We start from the raw sequence: 21771 nt of genomic DNA on the forward strand, positions 1-21771 counted from the left end.
GTGGTGTCTTCAGTTGGGATGGGGGGTTGGTGAGAGCTGAGACCAGAGTGGCCCAAGATGATAGTAATAATCGTAACTGCTGCTTTTGAGTCCTTCCCGTGTGCCACGACTTAACAGATGTTATCTAAGTTAACCATCTCACTAACCCTAAGAAGTAGAGGTTTCGTTGTTGCTGACTCTTTTCTACCCCAGGGACTGCAGCACTCCAGGCTTCCCTGTCCTTCACCAACTCCCAGAGCTTGCTCAAACTCATGTCCATGGAGTTGGTGATGCCATCCAACCATCCATCCTCTGCCGTCCCCTTCTCCTGCCTTTAATCTTTCCCAGCATCAGGGTCTTTTCTAACGAGTTACCTCTTCACATCAGGTGGCCAAAATATTGGATCTTCTGCTTCAGCATCAGTCCTTCCAATGAATATTCAGGACTGATCTGCTTTAGGATGGACTGGTTTGATCTGCTTGCAGTCCAAGGGACTCTCGAGAGTCTTCTCCAAAACCACAGTTCAAAAGCATCAGTTGTTCAGTGCTCAGCTTTCTTTATAGTCCAACTCTCACATCCATACATGACTACTGGAAAAACCATAGCTTTAACTATATGGACCTTTGTCAGCAAAGTAATATCTCTGCTTTTTAATATGCTGTCTAGATTGGTCATAGCTTTTCTTCCAAGGAGCAGCGTCTTAATTTCTGGCTGCAGTCACCATCTGCAGTGATTTTGGAGCCCAAGAAAATAAAGTCTTTCACTGTTTCCCCATCTGTTTGCTATGAAGTGATGGGACTGGATGCCATGATCTTTGTTTTTTGAATGTTGAGTTTTAAGCCAACTTTTTCACTCTCCTCTTTCACTTTCATCAAGAGGCTCTTTAGTTTTTCACTTTCTGTCATAAGGGTGGTGTCATCTGCATATCTGAGGTTCTTGATATTTCTCCCAGAAATCTTGATTCCAGCTTGTGCTTCATCCAGCCCAGCATTTCACATGGTGTACTCTGCATATCAGTTAAATAAGCAGGGTGACAATATACAGCCTTGATGTTCTGCTTTCCCAATTTTATAACAGTCTGTTGTTCCATATCGGATTCTAACTGTTGCTTCTTGATTTGCATACAGGTTTCTCAGGAAACAGGAAAGGTGTTCTGGTATTTTCATTTCTTTAAGAATTTTCCAGTTTCTTGTGATCCACACAGTCAAAGGCTTTAGCATAGTCAATGAAGCGGAATTCTCTTGCTTTTTCTATGATCCAGTGGACGTTGGCAATTTGATCTCTGGTTCCTCTGCCTTTTCTAAATCCAGCTTGAGCATCTAGATGTTTAATTACTTCCATTTTTCAGGTGAAATAAAAATGAGATCTCTGAACATTAAGACTCTTGGCTTACATACCTCAGAAGAGTCAGTGATTCTAAAGCTACCATCTGCCTGCCCTGGATATGGGTTCAAAATAGACTGGAGCCCTAAAACTCATGTGATCCCCACTGTCTCCCGAAACTAACTTAGTTTGTAGAGGCTGCCAAGGAGAAGGAGGGGAAGCCAGTTCCTCCAGAGCCCTGCCTGGGGTGGGAGAAGGTAGGAGCCAGGGCAGTGTGCCATGCCCTCCGACGATGCCGTCCTAAATGCCCCTTGTTTGCCCACATGGTTAGGAGAATGACCGCCTGGCCATTTTGTATCTAATCGCCACAGAACAGGAAGTGACAGTGTGGGCCATTACATGTGTCAGATTAACTTGGTCGTGTTGTTTAAACGCTGAATTCTCTTTCTGTGTACTCAGCGTCTGTCGACTCTTAATTTAAAGAGGGAGAGAAGGCAGAGGTGCCAGACGAGAGCCACTTGTCCTCATGTGTGCGGATCTGGGGGCGCTGGGGACGGGGTGGCCCTGGGGGAGTGGCCGGGCAGGCTCGTGGGCAGGTGCGGGAGTCCCCCAGCGTGAGGGCAGGTCACTCAGCTCCTGGGCTCCCTGACCCCACGGCATCGAGGAGAAGGAGTGTCCCAGGATGAGCAGGGTGTTCTGAAGAGCGTGCTGAGGGAGGCTGGAGGAAGGTCGTGAGGCGTGATGACACCTCCCTCATAAAAGGCTTCTACGTGAAATACGGGCCCCTTCTAAGCAGGCCAGAGCTGACACGGAGCCATCCTGCCCGCCCTTCAGAGCCAGAGATCCCTTTCTGCGGGCCTTTCACTGGGGGAAGAGGCTCAGATATCAGGCAATTATCCCTGACACCCACCCCAGAGAAAGTCATTATTCAGGGGATTCTGAAAGCCAACATAATTAGTCCAATTAATCTCTAGCGATGAATTATTCTGTCCGATGATCATCTTCGGAAGCAAAGGATTCATTAGGGTCTCTGGCTGACAGCGGGGAGTCGAATGTCCTTTTATCCCCCTCCCTGTCCCCTACTCGATAGGATGGGTCTTCTCGCCTTGATAAATTCCATCTCCATTAAGGAGGGGCTGGTCGGGAGCAGCAGGACTAGAGCTGGGCTCTGAGGCCTGCTGCCCGCTCCCCGACCTTGTGGTTAAGGCCTGCGTGTATCTAGTGGGAGCGTGGGGGCAACTGGGTACAAGCCGTGTGACCAGCCAGTGTGGTAACCAGGGGTCATCATGGACTTTCTGCTACTACTGAGTCGCTAACTCATGTCTGACTCTGTGATGCCACAGACTGTAGCTCGCCAAGCTCCTTTGTCCATGGGATTTCCGGGGTGAGAATACTGGAGTGGGTTGCTATTTCCTTCTCCAGGGGATCTTCCCCACCCGTGGATTGAATGCATGTCTCCTGCTTGGCAGGTGAATTCTTTACCACTGGAAGCAGTTAATCTCAGCACATCTGCTGACTGGGGATTCTCCAGGAGTTCTAAGGCCAAGGTCCACGTTTTTGTTGGAACTTACTTTGTATAATTTAGCAGTTGTGGCTCCAAGTGGAGGCAGATGGTGGAACCCAGGGAGGCGTGGCCCTGAGTTGTTGGGATGGGCTGCCTGGGGGAGACGGCGCCCGGGGAGCTCAAGCAGCCACTGAAGAGCTGCCGGACTGGGCGTTGGGCGGGCTGGTCGGGACCCTTGCTGGTCGAGATCCCTGGAGTCCCAGCTCCATGAGTTTGGGATGGAGAGTTTTGTTGTAGCTTTTTTCACTGCATGTTAAAGAGCCATCAGTCCAGTAAAGTATACAGGTCTGCCTCCCCAGGAAAATCACGGGGCAGACGGGTAACAGGGTTTTGTGATGGCCTGGAAAATGCAGGGAGATCTTTAGAGTGAGTTCCTGAGCTCCATGGAAAGCGTTTCTGGTGTCAGGGGAGCCACTTTCCTCTGATTTGTGTCTGGGCCAGGGAAACAGAGGCGGAGGTGTCAGGGAGAAGAAAAGCACATCCTATGAGCGGCCTGAAGCGGTTCAGCGCAGACTCGCACAGAGCTGCAGGCGCTGGCCGAGGGCGCTGCTGGTGGGGGCGGTGACGGGGGGTGGGTGGGGGGTGCGGTGGTGAAAGTCTCCTTGAGGGAGAGCCAGAAGGTGGGCGGCGGTCCCTCAAGGTGGGACAGGTGGACGTCTGTGCTCCGTGGAGCAGGTGCCGGGCCCTTGGGGACGAGAGCTGTGGCCTCTGCCCTGGAGGCAGACAGAGGGTGAGGAGGTGAGGGATGGACAGAGACGCAGTGTGAAGGCTTTGGGCAAGCCTGCCACGGGCTCCAGCAGGGACCCCAGGGCAGGACGAGTGGTGTCTCTCCAGGCTAGGAGGTCTGCGTTCAGATAAACGTTCCTGGGCTGTTGGGGTGGAGGTGCGGTTACATAGCCATGTCAATGTCGTATGGGCCGGGGGGATGAGGCCAGCAGGTGCCGGGAGTGGTTCCTGCAAAAGTCGGGTGTGCTGCTGGTCCAGAGTGACGTAGGCATCACATGTTCCATCGTTTGTGGAAGTGATCACTGAGGTGGCCAGGAGGGCTTCCTGGAGGAGGTGTGACTGGGCACTGAAGCACAGGTAGGAGTCACCCAGCGGGGAAGGCCCTTAGACAAGAGCAGTAGGGGATGGAGCGTGAAGGGTGGTGATACATGGGAAAGTGGTGCAAGGCCAGGCCAGTTCTCCAGGAGGCCTCGAAAGTCACCCGAGAGACACTGAGCTCTCACCCTGCAGAAGCCCAGGGTGCTGCGCATGGCGCGGCCTCCCCATCCTTGGGCTGTGGGTGGGAGAAGGGTCTGTCTGAAGCCACCTGAGCCACTCCCCAGCCTCTGGCTTGGGCTTGGCACTTCTATACTGAATTCTTTCTGTGGAGGAGAGGAGACGCATAGACATCCGTTCAGTCCTCTGTTTACCCTGGTCCCCAGGAGCCCAACCTATTGTTCCCATGGCAACTGTCAGCGGTGGGTGGGGGCAGGGAGGAGGGCAGAGCCCCAAGTCATCACCAGGCTACCCCGCCCCGAGAAGAGGGGGCAGATGGGAACTGCTGACTGTGATGGGAGGTGGGGGCACCGGGCAGGAAACCTGAGGGCCAGGCCCCCTCTGTCCTTTAAGCAGACAGCGTGAGGGCCAACTGGAGCCGGACCTGGCGCGGGCCGACCCCCATCTCTCTTCCTGCCCTCCCGAGCGTCTGCAGTCTCATTGATGATGGATGACCCTGGGCCGGGAGGGCAGGGCTCACGGCTGCTGGGACCTTCTGCTGCGAGGGGCTGGAGTCATTTGCAAGGACGCCGGGGCCTAGATTGTCAGCAAGCTAAGCTGGACCGTGGACAAACCCCCGGGATGGTGGCTTTGGTACGCGGTCCGTCTGCTGACAGATATGGGAAGCCCCTAGCGGCCGGGGGAAGGGGTGTTCCCTGGTTCCAGTGAGCTGTTAGGTGCTTTTTCACTGAAGACCCCTGATGGGCAGGAGGCAGTCCCAGAGAGGCGCTGGGCTCGGAACAGCAGGGGCCTCCCCTCCTCCCCACCCGCCAACGCACCCCCCGACCCCGAGCTGCAGGGCCTGCCCTCCTGGTGTCACGAATGTGGAGGGGTTTGGCACACGGTGCGTGCTAAGTCACTTCAGTCATTCTGACTCTGCGAACCCTTAGACTGCAGCCCACCAGGCTCCTCTGTCCTGGGACTTCCCAGGCAAGAAGACTGGAGTAGGTTGCCGTGCCCTCCTCCTCCAGGTCATCTTCCCACCCAGGGATCCAGCCCACATCTCATGTCTCCTGCATTGGCAGGGGGGGTTCTTTACCACTAGCGCCACCTCCTAACACACAGGAGGCGCTTAATACCTCTTACTTTGCCTCTTTGTTTCCAAGGTAGTAGGACAGGTGGGCTCAGTTTGGCCAAGGGCCTGCGTATTTCTCAGAGGCAGGCGGCCAGCCCCAGCTGCTGGCTTTCTGGTCCGCGGTCTCCTCTGGAGGATGCCTCGGGCCTCAGCCCCGTCCCAGCCTCTCAGCTCTGCGTCCTGCTCCAGCCTGATGGGTCCAGGACGGTCCCTCGCACCAGGGAGGAGGATGAACACAGAGAACACCAGCTTCTCCGTGTCCACTCGGGCATGTGGCGGCCCTGTCCTCTGCAGGCCCCTCTCTGCCCAGCCCCGGGCACCCCAGCCGCCCCCTGAGCCCTGTGCGTGTCCCTGGTCACAGGAGGCCCTCGACACACAGCGGGGACTCGCCGCTAGAACATCTCTGCCCTTGAGGAGGCTCCGGCAGGAAGACCTGTGGGTTCTTCCAGAACCTACACCCCATGGGGAACGTGGGTATGCGGGAGAGGCTGGGCTCCCCAGGAGGGTGAGCTCTCCAGGGGCTTTTCCTTGGGAATTTGGTTCCATTCAAATGGCAACCAGTCATCAGCTACCAGGCCGTCGGGGTGGGGGAGGGGGGCATGGGGGGGCATGGGGGGAGGGTGGGGTGGGGTTGCGGGAGGGTGGGGGGTGAGGGGTCAGGAGAGGGAGGTTGGGCAAAGACCAGAGAAGGCCCAGGGTCCCCCGCTCCCTCTCCCTGCTCCTCCCCGGCCAAGCGCTAAGTGGGTCCCAGGTTCCTCCAGCGCATCCCCAGCCTCACCCCCTCCCCGCATGGGACCAGGCCAGAGCTGAGGCTGGTCCCCTGGAGGAGGGGTCCTGGTGCACAGGTGCCCCTGCCCACCCCTGCCTAGCCCTCTCTCCCTCACCCAGATGTGGGGACCAGCCGACCAAGCCCCAGAAGAGGCTGCCCTGGAGGCCGCCCTGTCCCAGCCTGTGGGCCCCAGCCCCCCTGGGCGAGGCCGGGGGTGGGGGCAGGGAGGACGGCCTGGAGCTGCTGGGGCCCAGTGGGTTCCCGCACTCCGGGCCAGGGGTGGCCGGCCCGCCTGGTCTTGGCACGTGGGCTGTGCAGCCTGGTGGGTGGCGCTCTAGGAAGGTTCCTCCCAGGCCAGGGCACCCGCAGGCTACGCAGACAGAGGCCGGAGGGGCAGTGCTTCCTCGAGGAAGCGCCAGGCAGTCCCATGCCTGCCAGCAGTCCTGGAGGTGGGGACGCCGGCTGGCCCGCCGCCCAGTCCCGCGGCCTCCTGGCAACCCTGTTCCCATTCATCCCATGGGCAGAGCAGGACAGGCCTCCTCCTGTGGCCTGGAAGGCCATGCTGGACGCCAGCCTGTCTGTCAGGAAGGGCCTCCAGGCGCCCAGTTCTACTGTCCTCCTTGCCAGTTATAATTTATTCTGAAAAATGGTGGACATCAGTCAGACTTGGACTCAAGATTCCTACTATAGCACGTACACCAGCGGTGTGACCTTCGGGAGCTGAGTGGCCTCTCTGAGCCTGGCCTATCGAGTCAGGATAACTGCACTCGGCGTTAAGTAGACACCTGCTCATCTCCCTTCCTGCCTCGGAGGACACTGCCTGCCCCGCAGGGCCCCAGCCAGCCTTGTCAGGTTTATGCCGGCTTGCTCTGCCCCCTCCCCCACTGGTTGGAAGGGCTTCCCAGGTGGCACTAGCGGTAAAGAACCCGCCTGCTAATGGAGGAGACGTATGTGGCGCGGGTTCGATCCCTGGGTCGGGAAGATCCCCTGGAGGAGGGCATGCAACCCCTCCAGCATTCTTGCCTGGAGCATCCCATGGACGGAGGAGCCTGGGGGGGCCACAGTCCATGGGGGCGCAGAGTCAGGCACGACTGAAGCAACTCAGCGGACAGGCAGACCCCTCGCCGGAAGCCTTCTTGAGACTTAGCTCCCCACCTCGCTGCTCTGGGGCCCAGCCCGGGTGAACGGAGGGAGTCTTGGCCTTCATTAGCCGGGTTCATTCGGTGGGTGTTCGGGCTGCCCTGGAGGTGTTGCTGGCAGATGGGCTGAGCCTGAGGGCCCCCAGGGCGGCGGGGAGCAGAGGGTTGAGGGGATCAGTGACACAGAAGGCTTTTTCAGAAATGGAGCCCCCAGGGGCGGCCGGGTGAGGCGGGCGGCAGCTTTGCTGTGGAGCAGATGCGCTCCTGGGCGAGGGGCGGGGGCCTCCTAGGAGGGTCCCCCTCGGGGCGGCCCCGCACAGCCAGGCCCTGCCCCCAGCTGTCCCCCCGAGCCCGCCCTGGGGCCTGGCCGCCTCCACTGTACACCCGCCTGGCTCTGTCGTCTTGCCCAGGTCTCTGCCACTCCGTTGGGCCTCAGTCTCTCCCCTCAAATGGCCTCGAAGGCTCCCGCCAGCCCTTTGACACCCGCCCTCCTCCAGACTGGTGGCAGGGCATCCAGGCTGGCACACGGCCTGCTGACCTTGTACCCACAGCCCAGTCCCCGTGTCCCAGGGCCGGCATCTCATCTTACAGGTGAGACGGGGTCGCAGATCATGTTCCTGTGGATGGTCCCGAGGCCATGCTGGCTGCAGGCCCCTTGCAGAGGGCGGGGGGGCAAGGTGCAGCCCCTCCCCAGGAGCCAGGAAGGGCAGGTCTGCAGAGGAGGCTGGAAAGGGGGGATCTGCAGCCAGGGGTGTTAACGCCGGGAGCGCCCACCCCCAGCAAGGCCGCCCCTTCAGAGACAGTGTGTCTTGTCACTTGGGCCCTGGGAGGCCCAGGAAAGGCAATGACGAGGGGGCCCAGGGCAGATGGGGCATGAGAGTGGGCAGAGCAGGGCGTCACCCCGCTTGCCACTGACTCGGACGCTGTGCTCCGGCAGCTTTCTGCCCAGCCCACCCTGGGCCCCCTGCACCTCCAGACAGGCCCTGTTTATAAAGTCGATTGCTGGACTTGCAGGGCACCAAAGGGGAACACCTGTGGGTGCGCCGGGACACTGGTGCAGACCATACCGGGGGGCTTGGCGGCGCTGTTGGGGGGCTTTGGTGACCCAGCTGCCCTCTCTCTGCTGTGCTGCCACCAGCCAGTGCGGGGCTGAGGCCCCTCAGCAGTTCAGGTGTGGCTGATACAACTGTGCTTAAATGTAGTAAGTTTCACCGTGAAAGATGCTCGACTGCATAAATCGTTGGGTAAATGGAAATTACATCCCTGCTGAGACGCCCACAAGGGTGGCTGCGAGCAGAAGGACAGACAGTAACAGGTGTTGGCGAGATCGTGGCGCGGTCGGCGCCCTCAGCTCTGCTGGTGGAGACGGGTCGGTGAGGCCGCTCCAGGAAGCAGCACAGACAGTATCCCGTGTTGTGTTCCAAGGCATTTATCCAAGAGAACGGAAAACGTGTCCATGTAGAAGTTTGGGTACAAATGGTTGTAGCAGCTTTAGTCATAAAACAGGCAGAAAATGGAAGTGACCCAAATGCCCATCAAATGACGAGAGCAGACACATAAAATACAGTGTTCCTGTACAGGGGAACGCCGTGCACGCGGCGTGCGTGTATAGCTTCAGACGTGGAAAGGCGTGAAGTACAGACACATGATACGTGAATGAGCCTTGAAGGTGAGAGAAGCCAGTTACAAAATGCAGCGTGTTTGAGATTCATTTCTGTGGGGCGCCCCGAACAGGCAGATCCACAGACACAGAAGGGAGGCCTGGGCTGCCAGGGGCTGGGGCGAGGGGTGATACAGACCTTCCGGAATCGACAGCGGCACTGGCTGTACAGCTTTGTTGTTGTGCGGTCCAGCTGCCAAGTCGTGTCCGACGCTTTGTGACCCTGTGGGCTACAGCACGCCGGGCTCCTCTGTCCTTCCCTGTTTCCCGGAATTTACTCAGACTCGTGTCCATTGAGTTGGTGATGCCATCCAACGTCACTTTGCAACTTTACAAATGTACTAAAACCCACTGAATTGTGTACTTTAAGAGGATGACTGTCACGCTCCATGAGTTAGTTCTCTGTAAACACACTGTATACATACGTGCATTTGTGGATCATGGCCAGGATAATACTAGATGGTGATATTCCCAGAGTCAGACCATCTGGTCGCGATCTTGGCTTTACTGCCTTCAGCAGCTTACTCATCCTCTCTGGGCTTCAGGTTTCTCAACCATAAAATGGGGGTGATAATCAGACCACCTCAAAGGTTGTCAAGACAGTTAACACGGGCTACAATCTGAAAGTCCAGAGAAGTGTGCCTGGCAGGTGGCAGAGGACTTGGCCAGTCAGCTGACCCCAACATTACTAGAAATCCCCAGGGCCCTTCCGATTGTCGCCACACCTGGGCCCGGGCCCAGCCCCGCCCGCCCCCACCCTCTTCCTTCCCCTCCCCCTCTGCCTGCAGATGGTCCTCACTAATGTGAGAACTGTTGCCATAACAACAGCTCTGCCCCCAGCAGCAGCGACTCCATTGGAGCCGGTGTCACGTGACGGCTCTGGGCAGCATCACCATAACACTGCCAGTGAGCCAGGAGGTTTATGGGGCAGGAGAGCCAGGCTCGTCAGGGGACAGGCCCGACCCCCACGCAGCAGGCAGGCCACCGTCAGCAGGAGGCCAGCCCTGGAGGCCCAGGAGGATGGGGTGGACAAGAAATGTCGAGAATTGGCTCTCTAACCCTGTAGGCCTGTAGCCCTGTAACCATCAGAGGGAGATAGAGCAGACAAGAGGGAGCTGAGGCGGGCGCCCCCGGGTCCCACAACCCTCTGTGTGGCCGCCCTGGACCAGCAGGTCTTTCCCGAGGCAGACCGTGCCGGACGTCAGGGAGTGGCTGTGCTGGGCTGGCTGGAGGGCCTGAGGGCTGCCTGCTGCAGAGAGAGGCCGCCAGGGCCCCCAGAAAGGGCCGGGCTGGGCAGGGTGCAGGGGCTGGAGCGATGACCCTGCTCCCTCTTGCCCATGCGCGCGTCTGCCCAGGAGCCCTGCAGAGCAGAAGGGCGGCCAGGGCAGGGCTGTGAAGCCTGACCCACTCTCCAGAGGGGGCACTCAGCTTGCAGCCGCTGGGGCAGAAAGCAACGGGTCTCCATGCTCTGGCCCCGCATCCGAGCTCGCCGCCTGGAGCCCACGGGTGCCCGGAGGCAGGCACTGCCCCTCTGTTCTAGCCGGCGGCTCCCACTGGAGGTGCCAAGCCCCTGGCTGTTTCCCAGGAGGATGGCAGCCCTGGCATGCCGGGCACCCAAGGGGGCTGTGCTAACACCGGGAGCTGCCTGCCCTCAGCATTGCCGCAGCGCCCGGCGGCGCCCCCTGGTGGCCCGTCGGGGACAGGCACACCCCAGGGTCAGCACAGAGAGACTCCTGGGGGGTGAGGCCTGGGAACCGGGAGTGGGCTTTCCCAGAGAGAGGACGGTGCTGTTTGTGCCCAGGGAGCACACTTGGGCTGAGGGCCCAGGACACACTGCCCCGAGGCCCGGCCTCTGGAAGTCAGAGCCTGGTGTCAGTGGGGAGACTGCTCTGGAGGCTGCAGCAAGGTGTCCGGGCTCTCAGATGGGACCCCTGGTCGCTTTGCCCGTAGTGGGGCTTGGACGGTGCAGGTTCCTGGGCCCTGGCTCCAGCCCGGGCATCTCTAGGGGTGATACCCTGGCACCTGCACTTTCAGCCCTCTCCAGGAGGAGAAGAGACATTTACTCAGGCTTCACCAGCTGCAGAGCTCCACAGCCAGACGGTCAGAATTGACTAGAGCCTTGAGTGTCCCCAGACCCAGCTCCCTTATTCTATCCATAGGGCAACTGAAGCCCAGAACGGGGGAGTAATTTACCCGAGGCCCCACAGCCAGCTGGCCCGCACCCTACGGAAACCACGTGCCCAGCCCCCCAAGCCGCCTCTGTCCCTCCCCCCCAGCCTCACGGCTCCTCTTGGCCGAGTGCCCCCTGGAGACACGTTACTGAGGGTCCCTGAGCCAAGTCTTCTCATTCAATCAAAATCGAAACTGCTGGTGACAGGCAGACACCCCTGCCTCACAATTCCAGCCCAGGGGAGTCCTTCCTGCCCCCTTCTGGCCCCTGGTGGCTCCTCGCCTTGCCTCACATAGCCTCGTGGCCAGCACCTTGCTTTGTAGCCCTGATGCTGCCTGGGTGCTCTGCCCACTCAGCAGCAGTGGGAGGATCACTTGCTGGTTGAGAAGGTTCAGGCTTCTCCCAGGCAAAGATGGGGACCTGGGAGCCCTCCATGGCAGGAAGCATGGACTGGCCACGCCGTAGGGCTCCGTAACAGCTGCCTCCAACAGTACTGTGACTTAAGAGGGGGATGACTGAATTAGTAACAGACTAAACTGTTCCACACCGCATGCTGGTAGACGGGGAGGCTCTGGCACGGAGGCCCACCCCAGGCTCTTGCTGGGGCCTCTGGGCTCAGAGAGGGGTGAGGGGGTGGAGTTGCAGGAGGACCGCTTGGCTCTGCCCGACGGCGGGGAGGTCTGTGTGCAGGGTGCTCTGTCCTCTGTCAGTTTCAGCCCCGCACCAAGCCTCACATGAGACAGAGCCTTCAGAGGCCACGGCCCCTGGGAGTCCATCTAGGGCAGGGTCACTGGCTGCCAGAGTCCACAGAACCCATCCGTATGACCTCTGAGCAATGAGGATATGTGAGGTGGGCTTGCAGTGCCTGCCCCGGCCAGACCTTGAAGGTCATGTCCTAGAGCAGAGAAGACGGACAGAAATGAGTCAGACTCCCAAAGACGTGGGACTCAGTGTCCACAGAGTGGTCATCTATAGACACTGGGGGTCGTGTGGCGGCACAGATGCCCAAGGACCTTCTGGTTAGGGGTCATGTTGTCAGAGAAATGTGTGTTTGTAACTGGCTCTTAGACAAAGCTATGGTTTTTCCAGTAGTCATGTATAAATCTGAGAGTTGGACTATAAAGAAAGCTGAGCACCAAAGAATTGATGCTTTTGAACTGTGATGTTGGAGAAGACTCTTGAGAGTCCCTTGGGCAGCAAGGACATCCAACCAGTCCATCCTAAAGGAAATCAGTCCTGAATACTCATTGGAAGAATTGATGCTGAAGCTGAAACTCCAATATTTTGGCCGCCTGATGCAAAGAACTGACTCATTTGAAAAGACCCTGATGCTGGGAAAGATTGAAGGCGGGAGGAGAAGGGGACAACAGAGGATGAGATGGCTGGATGGCATCACCAACTCAATGGACATGAGTTTGAGTCAACTCCGGGAGTTGGTGATGGACAGGGAGGCCTGGTGTGCTATGATTCATGGGGTCACAAAGAGTTGGACACAACTGAGCGACTGAACTGTAACTTATTATACTGATATTTTACCTGTGTGTATTAGGGGCCTAAACTGTGACAAATTTTAGAATTTATAGAAGATTTAGGTGCTATCCTTGGGACAATAGGGTCAGGAGAGTTTTTTTTTTTCTTTTTGGAAGTTGCTGAGAGAGGGTGTGTGAGAGAGAGAGAGATGCCTCTCTCAGGTCCTCTAGCCTGGGTTTCTAGGTGGATGTAGCTTGTGCTGTCTCAGACAGGTCCTTTACACAGTGGTCACCCCCACAGGTGACATCTGAGTGCCTCTCCACCCCAGGGCAACACGGGGCAGCCAGGCCGGGGCCTCCAGTGCCCGAGCCTCGGGCTCGCCCCTCCCCACCGGGTGGTGCTCACAAGCCTAACCCTCTCCAGCTGGAGCGACGTGCTGTTTCTTTTGAGCTCTGAAACGCTGGGGCTTGAAAATCTTCCTCTTGAGGCACTTCCGTTCCTTCTGTTGGTTCCTGCCTGGTCCATTCACTCGGGATGCAGGAGCCAGTCTACAGGCTGGGCCCCGCCTCAGGCTGAACTGAATGTGTTGCAGGTAAGTCTCAAGTGTTCACTTGGCAGCCTCTGAAGTTCACGTCATTGTCAGCCGGTAATTCAAGCTGTGCAGAGCTTGGGGAAATGTGCCTGCTGGGTGAGGGGCCCTGAGTCCCCCTCCTTCCTGCATGCCCCTAAATCTCTTGGGGTCGTTGTCCTCTCGCCCACTACATCAGGTTTCAGATCTAAGGCGAAGAGCTGGGCAGGGCATGTAGCTCCAGCCAATCCAGGTCGCCCCCCTCACCCTACCCCACTCCTGTGGAGAACTTACTGTGGGCGTAGCACGCACGACAGCTCTTTAATCCCCCTGACAGACCGGGGAGTGGGTAACACTATTCTCCCCTCTTCGTAGAGCATACAGCTCAGCAGGGTGGTGAAATGCCTCGCTCCAGGTCAGAAGGAATGGGGTGGGAGTTACCGCCAGCACCTGCCCTTGGCTGTGTGGACTGGACCTATGGTACCACTAGGCAGCCCTTCCTTTGGGACTCAGATTGATGGTCTTGCCGTCCGGGGCAGCCTGCTGCCCGGATCAGGCTTCAGGCAGAAAGCACCCTGCTTGCCATCATCTTCCCAGGGCGCTGCCCCATCTCCAGCCCCAGGGACCCCTGTGCTCTACTTCCAGCTTTTCCCTCTGCACTTGTGGTGGGAGACGCAACCACACAACTCTCCATGTGCACGTCTGCGGGGTGGCAGAGTGGGAAGCCTGTGATCCTGATGTGACGGCCCCCACGGGCTGCCGGCCGGACCACGGAGGGATGCGTCTGAGGTGTGTGTGCGTGTCGGAGGCCCTCCGTGGTCATGGAAAGAACAGCCCTGCAGTCTCACATGGGGGAAGTGCCTGGTTTTGAGTCCACCTCGATGGGACGCTGTGTGCATCTGGGTGGGTGTGCCTGCCCCTCCCCCAAGTGTGCGCACCGGGTGCCGAGTGGACTCCTCACAGAGACAGCAGTCTGTCTGTGGTCTCCTATGAGAAACTCCACCCCGGTGCATGCTGGGAGGATGCTGTGGTCTCCTAAGAGACGCTCTGCCCCGGTGCATGCTGGGAAGATGCTGTTTGTGGCGACTGTGTGTTACCGTGGTGATGGCTGGTTTTAGGGAGACTGTTGCCACCTTCTGAGCCTGGGAAGCACACGTCCAGACATCAGCCGACAAAACCTATCATTGTCAGAGTCATGTGGGCCCCGGACAACACCCCACCCCAGTGAGCCTCGCGAAGATGGTGGAAAAGGGAGGAGAGGGATGACGGCTGTTATCGGTTTGGGGTCAGAGATGGGTAGGGGTGTGGGGTGAATCTTTTTACAGATGCTGCTTATTCGTAATTTAGAGTTAAAAATGTGAAGAGTACAGACACCGCCAGGCTCTGAGGCGCCCTCACCATCCCTCACCTGAGCTGAGCCTTTGGGGAGCAGGGTGATGTGCCCCAATATGGCCACCAGGGGACGCTGCTGGGGCGTGGAGGGATTGATGGGGTGGCGCTTCTGCGACTGTCCTCAGCCCTGCTCCGTCCCAGCTCTGTCCCCGCCTGCCCCCCATGCTCACCTGCTCCTGGGGTGGCACCCTGGTGCCACATGTTCCTCCTTATTACATTTCTGCACCTCCAGCCAGTCACCTCACCCACCCCCAAGAGCCATGGACCCGGTTGGACTGGTCACTTCCAAGGACTTCTGTGGCTCTGATTTGGATACTTTGGGGTAGCTCTGCCCCACTCTACTGGCATGTTATGAGGAGGACCCTGTGTGAGTTAAACACTTTGCTCTGTTTTTTTTTTTTTTTAAGACATCGTCCTAATGGGACACACATCCGTCCATTCTTTTTATGTATGTTGACTGTGGCCGAGTCCGTCCATGCTTGTGATGGCCCCTGAGTACCTGCTGTCCTGCCGCTGGTGGCACCAAGATGCTCTGTGAGGTGCAGGGCCCCGCCTCTGGGGCTCAGTGTCTCCTCCATGAAATGGGGCAGCTGCACTGAGCTCCCCCACTTGCCGTGTGCCTCCACTCACTGAGGCCTGCAGGGGGTGGCACACATGGTCTCCAGGTGGCCCTTGGTCCCCTCCTCTCTGGACCACTCACCCCTCGGCTGTGTGCACCTTTCCCCTTGTCTCTGCCAAATCCATGGAAAGCCATCTCGCTGGCCCAGAAACCCATGTCTCAGCAGCATATTCTTGGTCCTCATATAGGCGTCTTAGGGCCAAGGTTTAAAAATACATATACACCTTCTGACCCTGCCTGTTTTCCACGCCAAACCATCATGACAACCATGAAACCGCGCCAGGTGAGCCTTGCCAGGATAAACAGTCACGGGCAGCAGAGGAGTGATGTGAGGAGGCCCGCCCTCATCCCTCCCAGCTGCCAGCCTTCCTCCGCCCCGGAGGAGGGGAGGAGAGGAGAGAGGACTGGGCTGGCCTGGGTATGGAGCTGCTTCTCGGGAAAGGTGCCCCTGAGGCTCTGGGAGGGCCGTGCACCTGGCTCCCTGCCCCCCTCCCCTGCCCCCGCCTCGCTGACAAGGCAGGCCGAGCAGCCACCAGCCGAACTTAGTCTTGGGGAAAATGCCTCCTGAACTCAGAGATGTCCTCTGTGACAGCTTTTAGAGCCGCACACTCCTGCTGGGTCTGGGTGGGTGGGGGACTCATGGGCTCTAGGCTGAGACCCCGGGGGTCTGGTTGGGGCAGTTGCCTGGGGGTCAGAGCTGTTGAGTTTTCCCTGTTGCTTTGTCGTCGTCTCTGTGGGCCCCTGACTCTCCCATGTCGCTTTTCAGGGGCACTGAGGGAGCTGCCCACATTCAGTGACTGGTCCAAGGCCCAGGAGAGGCCATGGCTTGGGCGGACTGTGTGTGCGCTTCACTGAGGCGTCCTGGCTGGAGTGCAGGAGTGACGGGGACGCTCTGGAGTGTCCTCACACTCGGTACCCTCAGTCTTTCGGATGCTGTTCCCCCGGGAAGGCGATTGGGTCTGTTTCAGTTTGCTGTGGTCACCTCTCCTCTGTCTGTGGTCATGCCCTGCCTGCAAACCACAACTGGTTCCACAGCCCTGATTCTTCAGGAGTCTGCACTGGGGCTGCGCCCACACGCACTCGCCCGGATGTGCACCTCTGGCCTGGCGTCTGCATGCCCAGCCTTCCCGCGGCTGCTCACTGCCCCTCCCCACCAGCATCTCCGGGGCCCTGCACGCCGACGGCCCCTGCAGGTGCTCCCAGTCAGGGCCTGATGCCAGCTCCCACCAGCTCCCACTGCCGACCCCCAGCACCACACCCTGGCTCTGGGCTCAGCGACATCACAGCACCCTTGCAGAGTATTTCTGCCCCAGAGACTGGCCAACACCACACATCCGGGCACCGCTGCCTCCAAGAGCCAGGGTGAAACACCAATCCATGCACCACGGCAGGCTGGGTATTGGGCAGATGTTCCGGCTAACCCCAACCACGGGGGCCTGGTCTGGAACCTCTGCTAGGAGAAGCTGCTGCTGCTAAGTCGCTTCAGTTGTGTCCAACTCTGTGCAACCCCATAGACGGCAGCCCACCAGGCTTCCCCGTCCCTGGGATTCTCCTGGCAAGAACACTGGAGTGGGTTGCCATTTCCTTCTCCAGTGCATGAAAGTGAAAAGTGAAAGTGAAGTCGCTCAGTCGTGTCCAACTCCTAGCGACCCCATGAACTGCAGCCCACCAGGCCCCTCTGTCCATGGGATTTTCCAGGCAAGAGTACTGTAGTGGGGTGCCATTGCCTACAGGGCACCCCAAAGTGATGCAGGCCAGGGTGGTCCTGTGGGTGTCTGGGAGGACACTGAAGGCTGGTGCCCCTGTCCCTTCCAGGGCTGGGACCTCAGGGGCTCAAGGGTGTGTCCCAGGCCCTCAGGAAGGCCTGAGAGGCAGTCATGTCCCAGGGCCCATCCAGGGATGCAGCCTCTGGCCACCTCGAACTCAGCAGTAAGTCCTCCCCACTCACCCAGCTCCTCTCCTCCCTCCAGACCCTGAGTCCCAGAGAAAGAGGACCGTGCAGAATGTCCTGGATCTGCGCCAGAACCTGGAGGAAACCATGTCCAGCCTTCGAGGGTCCCAGGTGACTCACAGGTAAGAGCCCACTGCCCCTCCTTCCCTATGTGGAGGGCGGGCCCCCCACCTGGGCCGGGGCAGCATGCACTGAGTCCATGGGGGCAGTGCGCCCTTGCCTGGCGTCGGCTTCTGCTGAACAATTTGACTTCATCTCATCAGGCTGGAGCCTCACTGGATGGGTGGAAGGAGGAGCCAGCACGTGGCTCAGGCCGTGACTGCCCTCCTCCACGCCCTCCTGGGTGTCCACTTCCCCGTTGTCTCAAGGGCTTGCTCACTCCCTTCCTCTCCCTGTGCTGAAGCTTCCACATGCCCTTCCTGACATGCAGCAGCCTTCTTGCCCCCTCAGCCGGCAAGCGGCCCAGCCTCTGCGCCGTGCGGACACCCTCCTCCAGCCCCTCACGAGCCCTTGCAGCCCCGCCGTGCGGGGCACCCCCGCCCTCCTGCCGCGCCTCTCTCTGCCCTGGTGTCCTGGCCCCAGGCTCAGCGTGACTCAGAATTTCCTGCACTGGCTCCTGGGGCTGCCCAGATGAGCTCATGCTGTCAGCTCCAAGGGGGACAGAGGGCCGGGCTACACCCTAGGGGTAGGGGGCAAACCGCCAGGATTGAGAAATCCTGGGGGTGTGGAGCAGGAAGGTAGAGAAGAGTCGGTTCCTCCCCACCTCCTGGGATTGGAAAATGAGAGCAAATAGGCAGTGGGAGAAGGACTTCTCCTGACCCAAGTGTGTGGCCAAGTTATATGCAAACCAAACTTACATACCTCCAGTGACAGAGGACTCATTACTTCCCAGCCATCCCATCCTTGTGGGGTGGTGGTGACTGTGAAGTGGAGCTGAGTCTGGCCTCAGCAGCTCCCAGCTCCCTTGCTGAGATCCCCTTGTTCCTCCTTCCCACGCTCCTCCCCAGCCCTACCCCATCCCCCGCCTGGGACACTCAGCACATCGCTCTCAGACATCTGAAACATTTCCCGTGATAAGCAGAGCCTGCTGTCTCTGTGACTACCTCTGCTCGAGCCAGCAGGATTCTAACTGCTGAAGGAATGTGATGAGGAGGGCCGAGAAGAAAGTGGATGTGGGCTCTGGGAGGCTCTGGGACCCTGTACATCCGTCTCCAGCCCTCCCAGCCCTCCCAGCCCTAAGCAGGAACCCACGTGGGACAGGGGTCTGGCTCGAGTCCTCTCACTGTTTTGAGGACCCAGTGGATTAAGTCTTGGATGCCCTCCTTCCCCAGCCAGGGAAGTTGTTGGAACAACTCAGCCCCACCTTGCCTGCCAGCCCCATGCCAAAGAAGGCCCACGCGCTCTGCTCCTGAGGGGTCACACCCCAGGTGACTCACCCACAGGGCAAGGGCAGCAGCCCCCGTCTCCTGTCCCCACCCCCAACCCCCGCACGAAGGCAGCTTGACGCCGTGCAGGCCCTGCTGCTTTCTGCAGGGGAACAGGAAGGCCTCGTGTGTAAAGTTGACCAGTTAGAGGGCAGCGCCTGGGCCTCTGGCTTGTCTCCCTCTATGGGAGAGGAACCAAGAGCCCTGAAGCGGCCCTTCTGTTTGCTGTGGACCCAGAGCCACTTCCTCCCTGAGCCTTTGGTTTATGTTATTCCTGGTGCACACTCTGATAGCCAAAACAGTGACTCCCTCAGCTTTGATGGCTCTTGTACCAAACGCTTTACATCAATCAGCCCTCCCTCGGCCCTGGGAGCGGACAGGGTGTGCACACAGGGCCTGGTTAGAGGAGGAGCAGCGAGAGGCTGGGGAGAAGGGGCCACGTGCCAGACTCGCCCAGGCTGATCAGGGTGCTTCTGCGTCCAGCGAGCCAGGGGCAGAGCTCCCAGGACAGACACGGGCTGTGTCCTGCAGGAGCTCATGGCCCAGTGAGCATGCCCAGCAAGGCGATTTTCACCCTGGAGTCACAGGCTGCCTGTAGTTTAGTTTAGTTCCTTTTTGGAAACCTTTCCTCCCGTGCTACTTCCCCTATTTCTCTGGCTCGATTCCCCCACAAGGCGAGAGTCTGGGTCAGGGGGCTGGGGCTGCAGAGGAAGTGAGACTGCCCTCCGGCCACCCCCAGCCCGCTCCAGCCCATCACGCCGTCCACCCCACACACGTCCTCCCCAGAGAGGAGCAAGACTGGAAGGTGGGATCTGGGACTGGAAATCAGGGACCCAGGTTTGAGCTAGAGTTTCGGCCACAGACTCAGAGGTGTCTGGAGGTATGTTTGGGATAAAGATGAGTGGTGGGGTCAGGGCTGCCCCCTCACCGCACTGCCAGGAGAACAGAACCGGGGGCACAGCCGCTCTTGGTGCCAAGTTTGCCCTGAAAACAGGCTTCCCTAGAGCGCCCATCCCGACCAGGACTGTCACGCCCTCTTCCTTCTCTCCTAGTCTCCTTGACACGGCAGCTTGTTTTTATTAAGTCCTTACCGCGTGAGGCCCAGTCCCGAGTCTCAGGCAGAGAATCCTCCTGCTTGCTCGTCTGACCCGAGCAGCAGGAGTGAGGCCGGCCACCTCCCAGGACCATAGGCGCCCCCTTCAGGGAACTTACATGCTCCCTAAGCTCTGCGTCATTAGAGAGAGAAAGTGCGCAAGGCATGGCAGGGCCGGCAGGAGGGCCCAGGGGAGACACTGGGCAGCAGCCAGGCCAGGAAGCCTGCTCACTGACCGCCCTGCCGTCTTGGTCCTGCGCACCCACAGGGCTTCTACAGGGACCACCATCCGGCTCACCCTGAGCTCATAACAGAAAAGAGGTGCTGGACGCTCTGAGCAGAGTGGATGATCGAGGCTTTCTACTCTTGCGTGACCCCTCCCACCCTGCCGCATGGGTTCACTGGGCACCTTCTACATACCAGGCACTTGCATGTGGTCCTTCTGAATCTATATATGATGAAGCTGTTATAGTTTCATCTCCATTTGACAGATGAGGAGATGGAGACTCAGGAAAGTTGATGAGGACTCTGGCTCACTATCTAATAAGTAGAGGAGTCAAACAGGGGTCATATTACCAAATCTGTGCCCTCGGCAGTGGACGGGATCCCTTCCCTTCTGCCCACTAGCCTCTTCCTTTGACACCTGCGCTGACATGCAGCAGGGCCTACACCCTGAGAGGCCACCTGGAGGCCGGGGGTGAGGGTGGGGGGATGCTGGGGCAGGAGTGGGGAGGGAGGCACCACAGGGTGCCTGAGGACAGTGCTCGGGGCTCCGCGCAGGGCCCGAGGGTAACCAGTGCCTTTCTGCCTGCCCAGCTCCCTGGAGATGACTTGCTATGACAGTGATGACGCCAACCCCCGCAGCGTGTCCAGTCTGTCCAACCGCTCATCACCCCTTTCCTGGCGCTACGGCCAGTCCAGCCCGCGGCTGCAGGCCGGGGACGCGCCGTCGGTGGGCGGCAGCTGCCGCTCGGAGGGGCCACCTGCCTGGTACATGCACGGGGAGCGCGCGCACTACGCGCACACCATGCCCATGCGCTCCCCGAGCAAGCTCGGCCACATCTCGCGCCTGGAGCTGGTCGAGTCCCTGGACTCGGAAGACGTGGACCTCAAGTCTGGCTACATGAGCGACAGCGACCTCATGGGCAAGACCATGACGGAGGACGACGACATCACCACTGGGTAGGGGTGGCCTGCGGGCCGCTGGGAGGTGGGCAGTCCGGTGATCGGACGTGGGAAGGGCGGGTGGACCCCGGGGGCGGGGGATGGGGGGGTGGAGGAGGTGCGGGGGACGGTTCACGGGGACCGCGGAGGAGCGAATAGCCCAGGGAGGCCGAGGGGACCGCAGACAGCCCGGCGCATGGACCCCCGTAGGGTTAGGGCGGATGAACCTCGGCCCGGGGCCGGGGCTGCGCTGTGATCAAGGTCGAGGACCGCGTGCCGGTCCGGGCAGCCGAGGGGGCGACGAGGGGGCTGGCGTCTGGGGGAGCTGATTGGTCAGCGAGGGCGCCGCGTCACTAGTCCCTGCAGCTGTCACTCTGTGCCTCGCCCCGCCCTCCTGGTCTCCGCCCCCGCCGGCCAGTGGCTCCGGCGGCTGCGTGTGGGCCTGGAGAGTCAGGGTGACAGCGACCCGCCCCCCCCGAAAGGCCGCTGGAAGAGAGGCCAACGCGTTTGTTGGCAGCCCTGGCCCCAGGCGCAGCACTATCTCCGCTGCCTCCTCCGGCCCCGGCCCTGGCGCCCTCCCTCCCCTGGTTTCTCCTGCAAACCTCTGCCCGCGCTGCAACGTCTATCCAACAGAGCCCGTCGAGCCCTTTACCGCCTTCTTCCTCTTGTCTCTTTCTGCCCCGGTAAAGCCTAAAGCCGTTTGGTTCGTGGAGCAACTTGGACAGAGAGGCGGGGGAGCAGTCTGGAACGCAAGGGGAGAGGGCAGGAGGAGAGGGGTGCTGGAGTCTCGGTGTTCAAGCCAGGGGCTCCCAGAGCCCGGGGCGCTCCTGGAGGCTCTCGGGCACCCCCACACACACCCCACATCGGGCACCCCCATCCGCCCACCTGCCACCCCCACCCCTGTCTGGCTCCGCCCCCCCCTCACCCGTGACACAGGAGGCTGCAGGGCCCCTCCCCGACCCCTGGGGACCACCTCTCCCCAGTAAACAGATTGAACTGGAGGAGAGTGGGAAGTAGCTGAGGTCCAGGCCATCCACTGCTCCCCACCCCGGGGCTGTACTGGGAGGGCCTGGCAGGGCCCGTTGGGCTGACAGGCTGCTCTGAAACAAAACAGCTGACTCACGAACGGGGCTGTTTACTGGGTGTAAGTC

The 21771-nt window shown here is 59.7% G+C and overlaps 1 protein-coding gene across 6 annotated transcripts in view; it reads left to right on the forward strand.

Moving 5' to 3' along the window:
* NAV1 (neuron navigator 1) overlaps positions 1-21771 on the forward strand; it is a 199133-nt gene that overhangs the window by 101804 nt on the left and 75558 nt on the right. For 5 of the 6 annotated variants that reach the window (XM_086342972.1, XM_086342973.1, XM_086342975.1 and 2 more), the window contains 2 exons: positions 16959-17061; positions 20273-20638. In XM_086342972.1, coding sequence (XP_086199098.1) covers positions 16959-17061; positions 20273-20638 — 469 coding nt within the window. Of the gene's footprint in view, positions 1-16958; positions 17062-19126; positions 19244-20272; positions 20639-21771 lie in introns of those variants that run through there. The other variant, XM_086342976.1, reaches the window with a different exon arrangement.

Source organism: Bos grunniens, chromosome 16, assembly GCF_055505025.1.
Source record: "Bos grunniens cultivar Pamir isolate PY7600 chromosome 16, Bosgru_T2T1.0, whole genome shotgun sequence".
In the NCBI taxonomy this organism is placed as follows: Eukaryota; Metazoa; Chordata; class Mammalia; order Artiodactyla; family Bovidae; genus Bos; species Bos grunniens.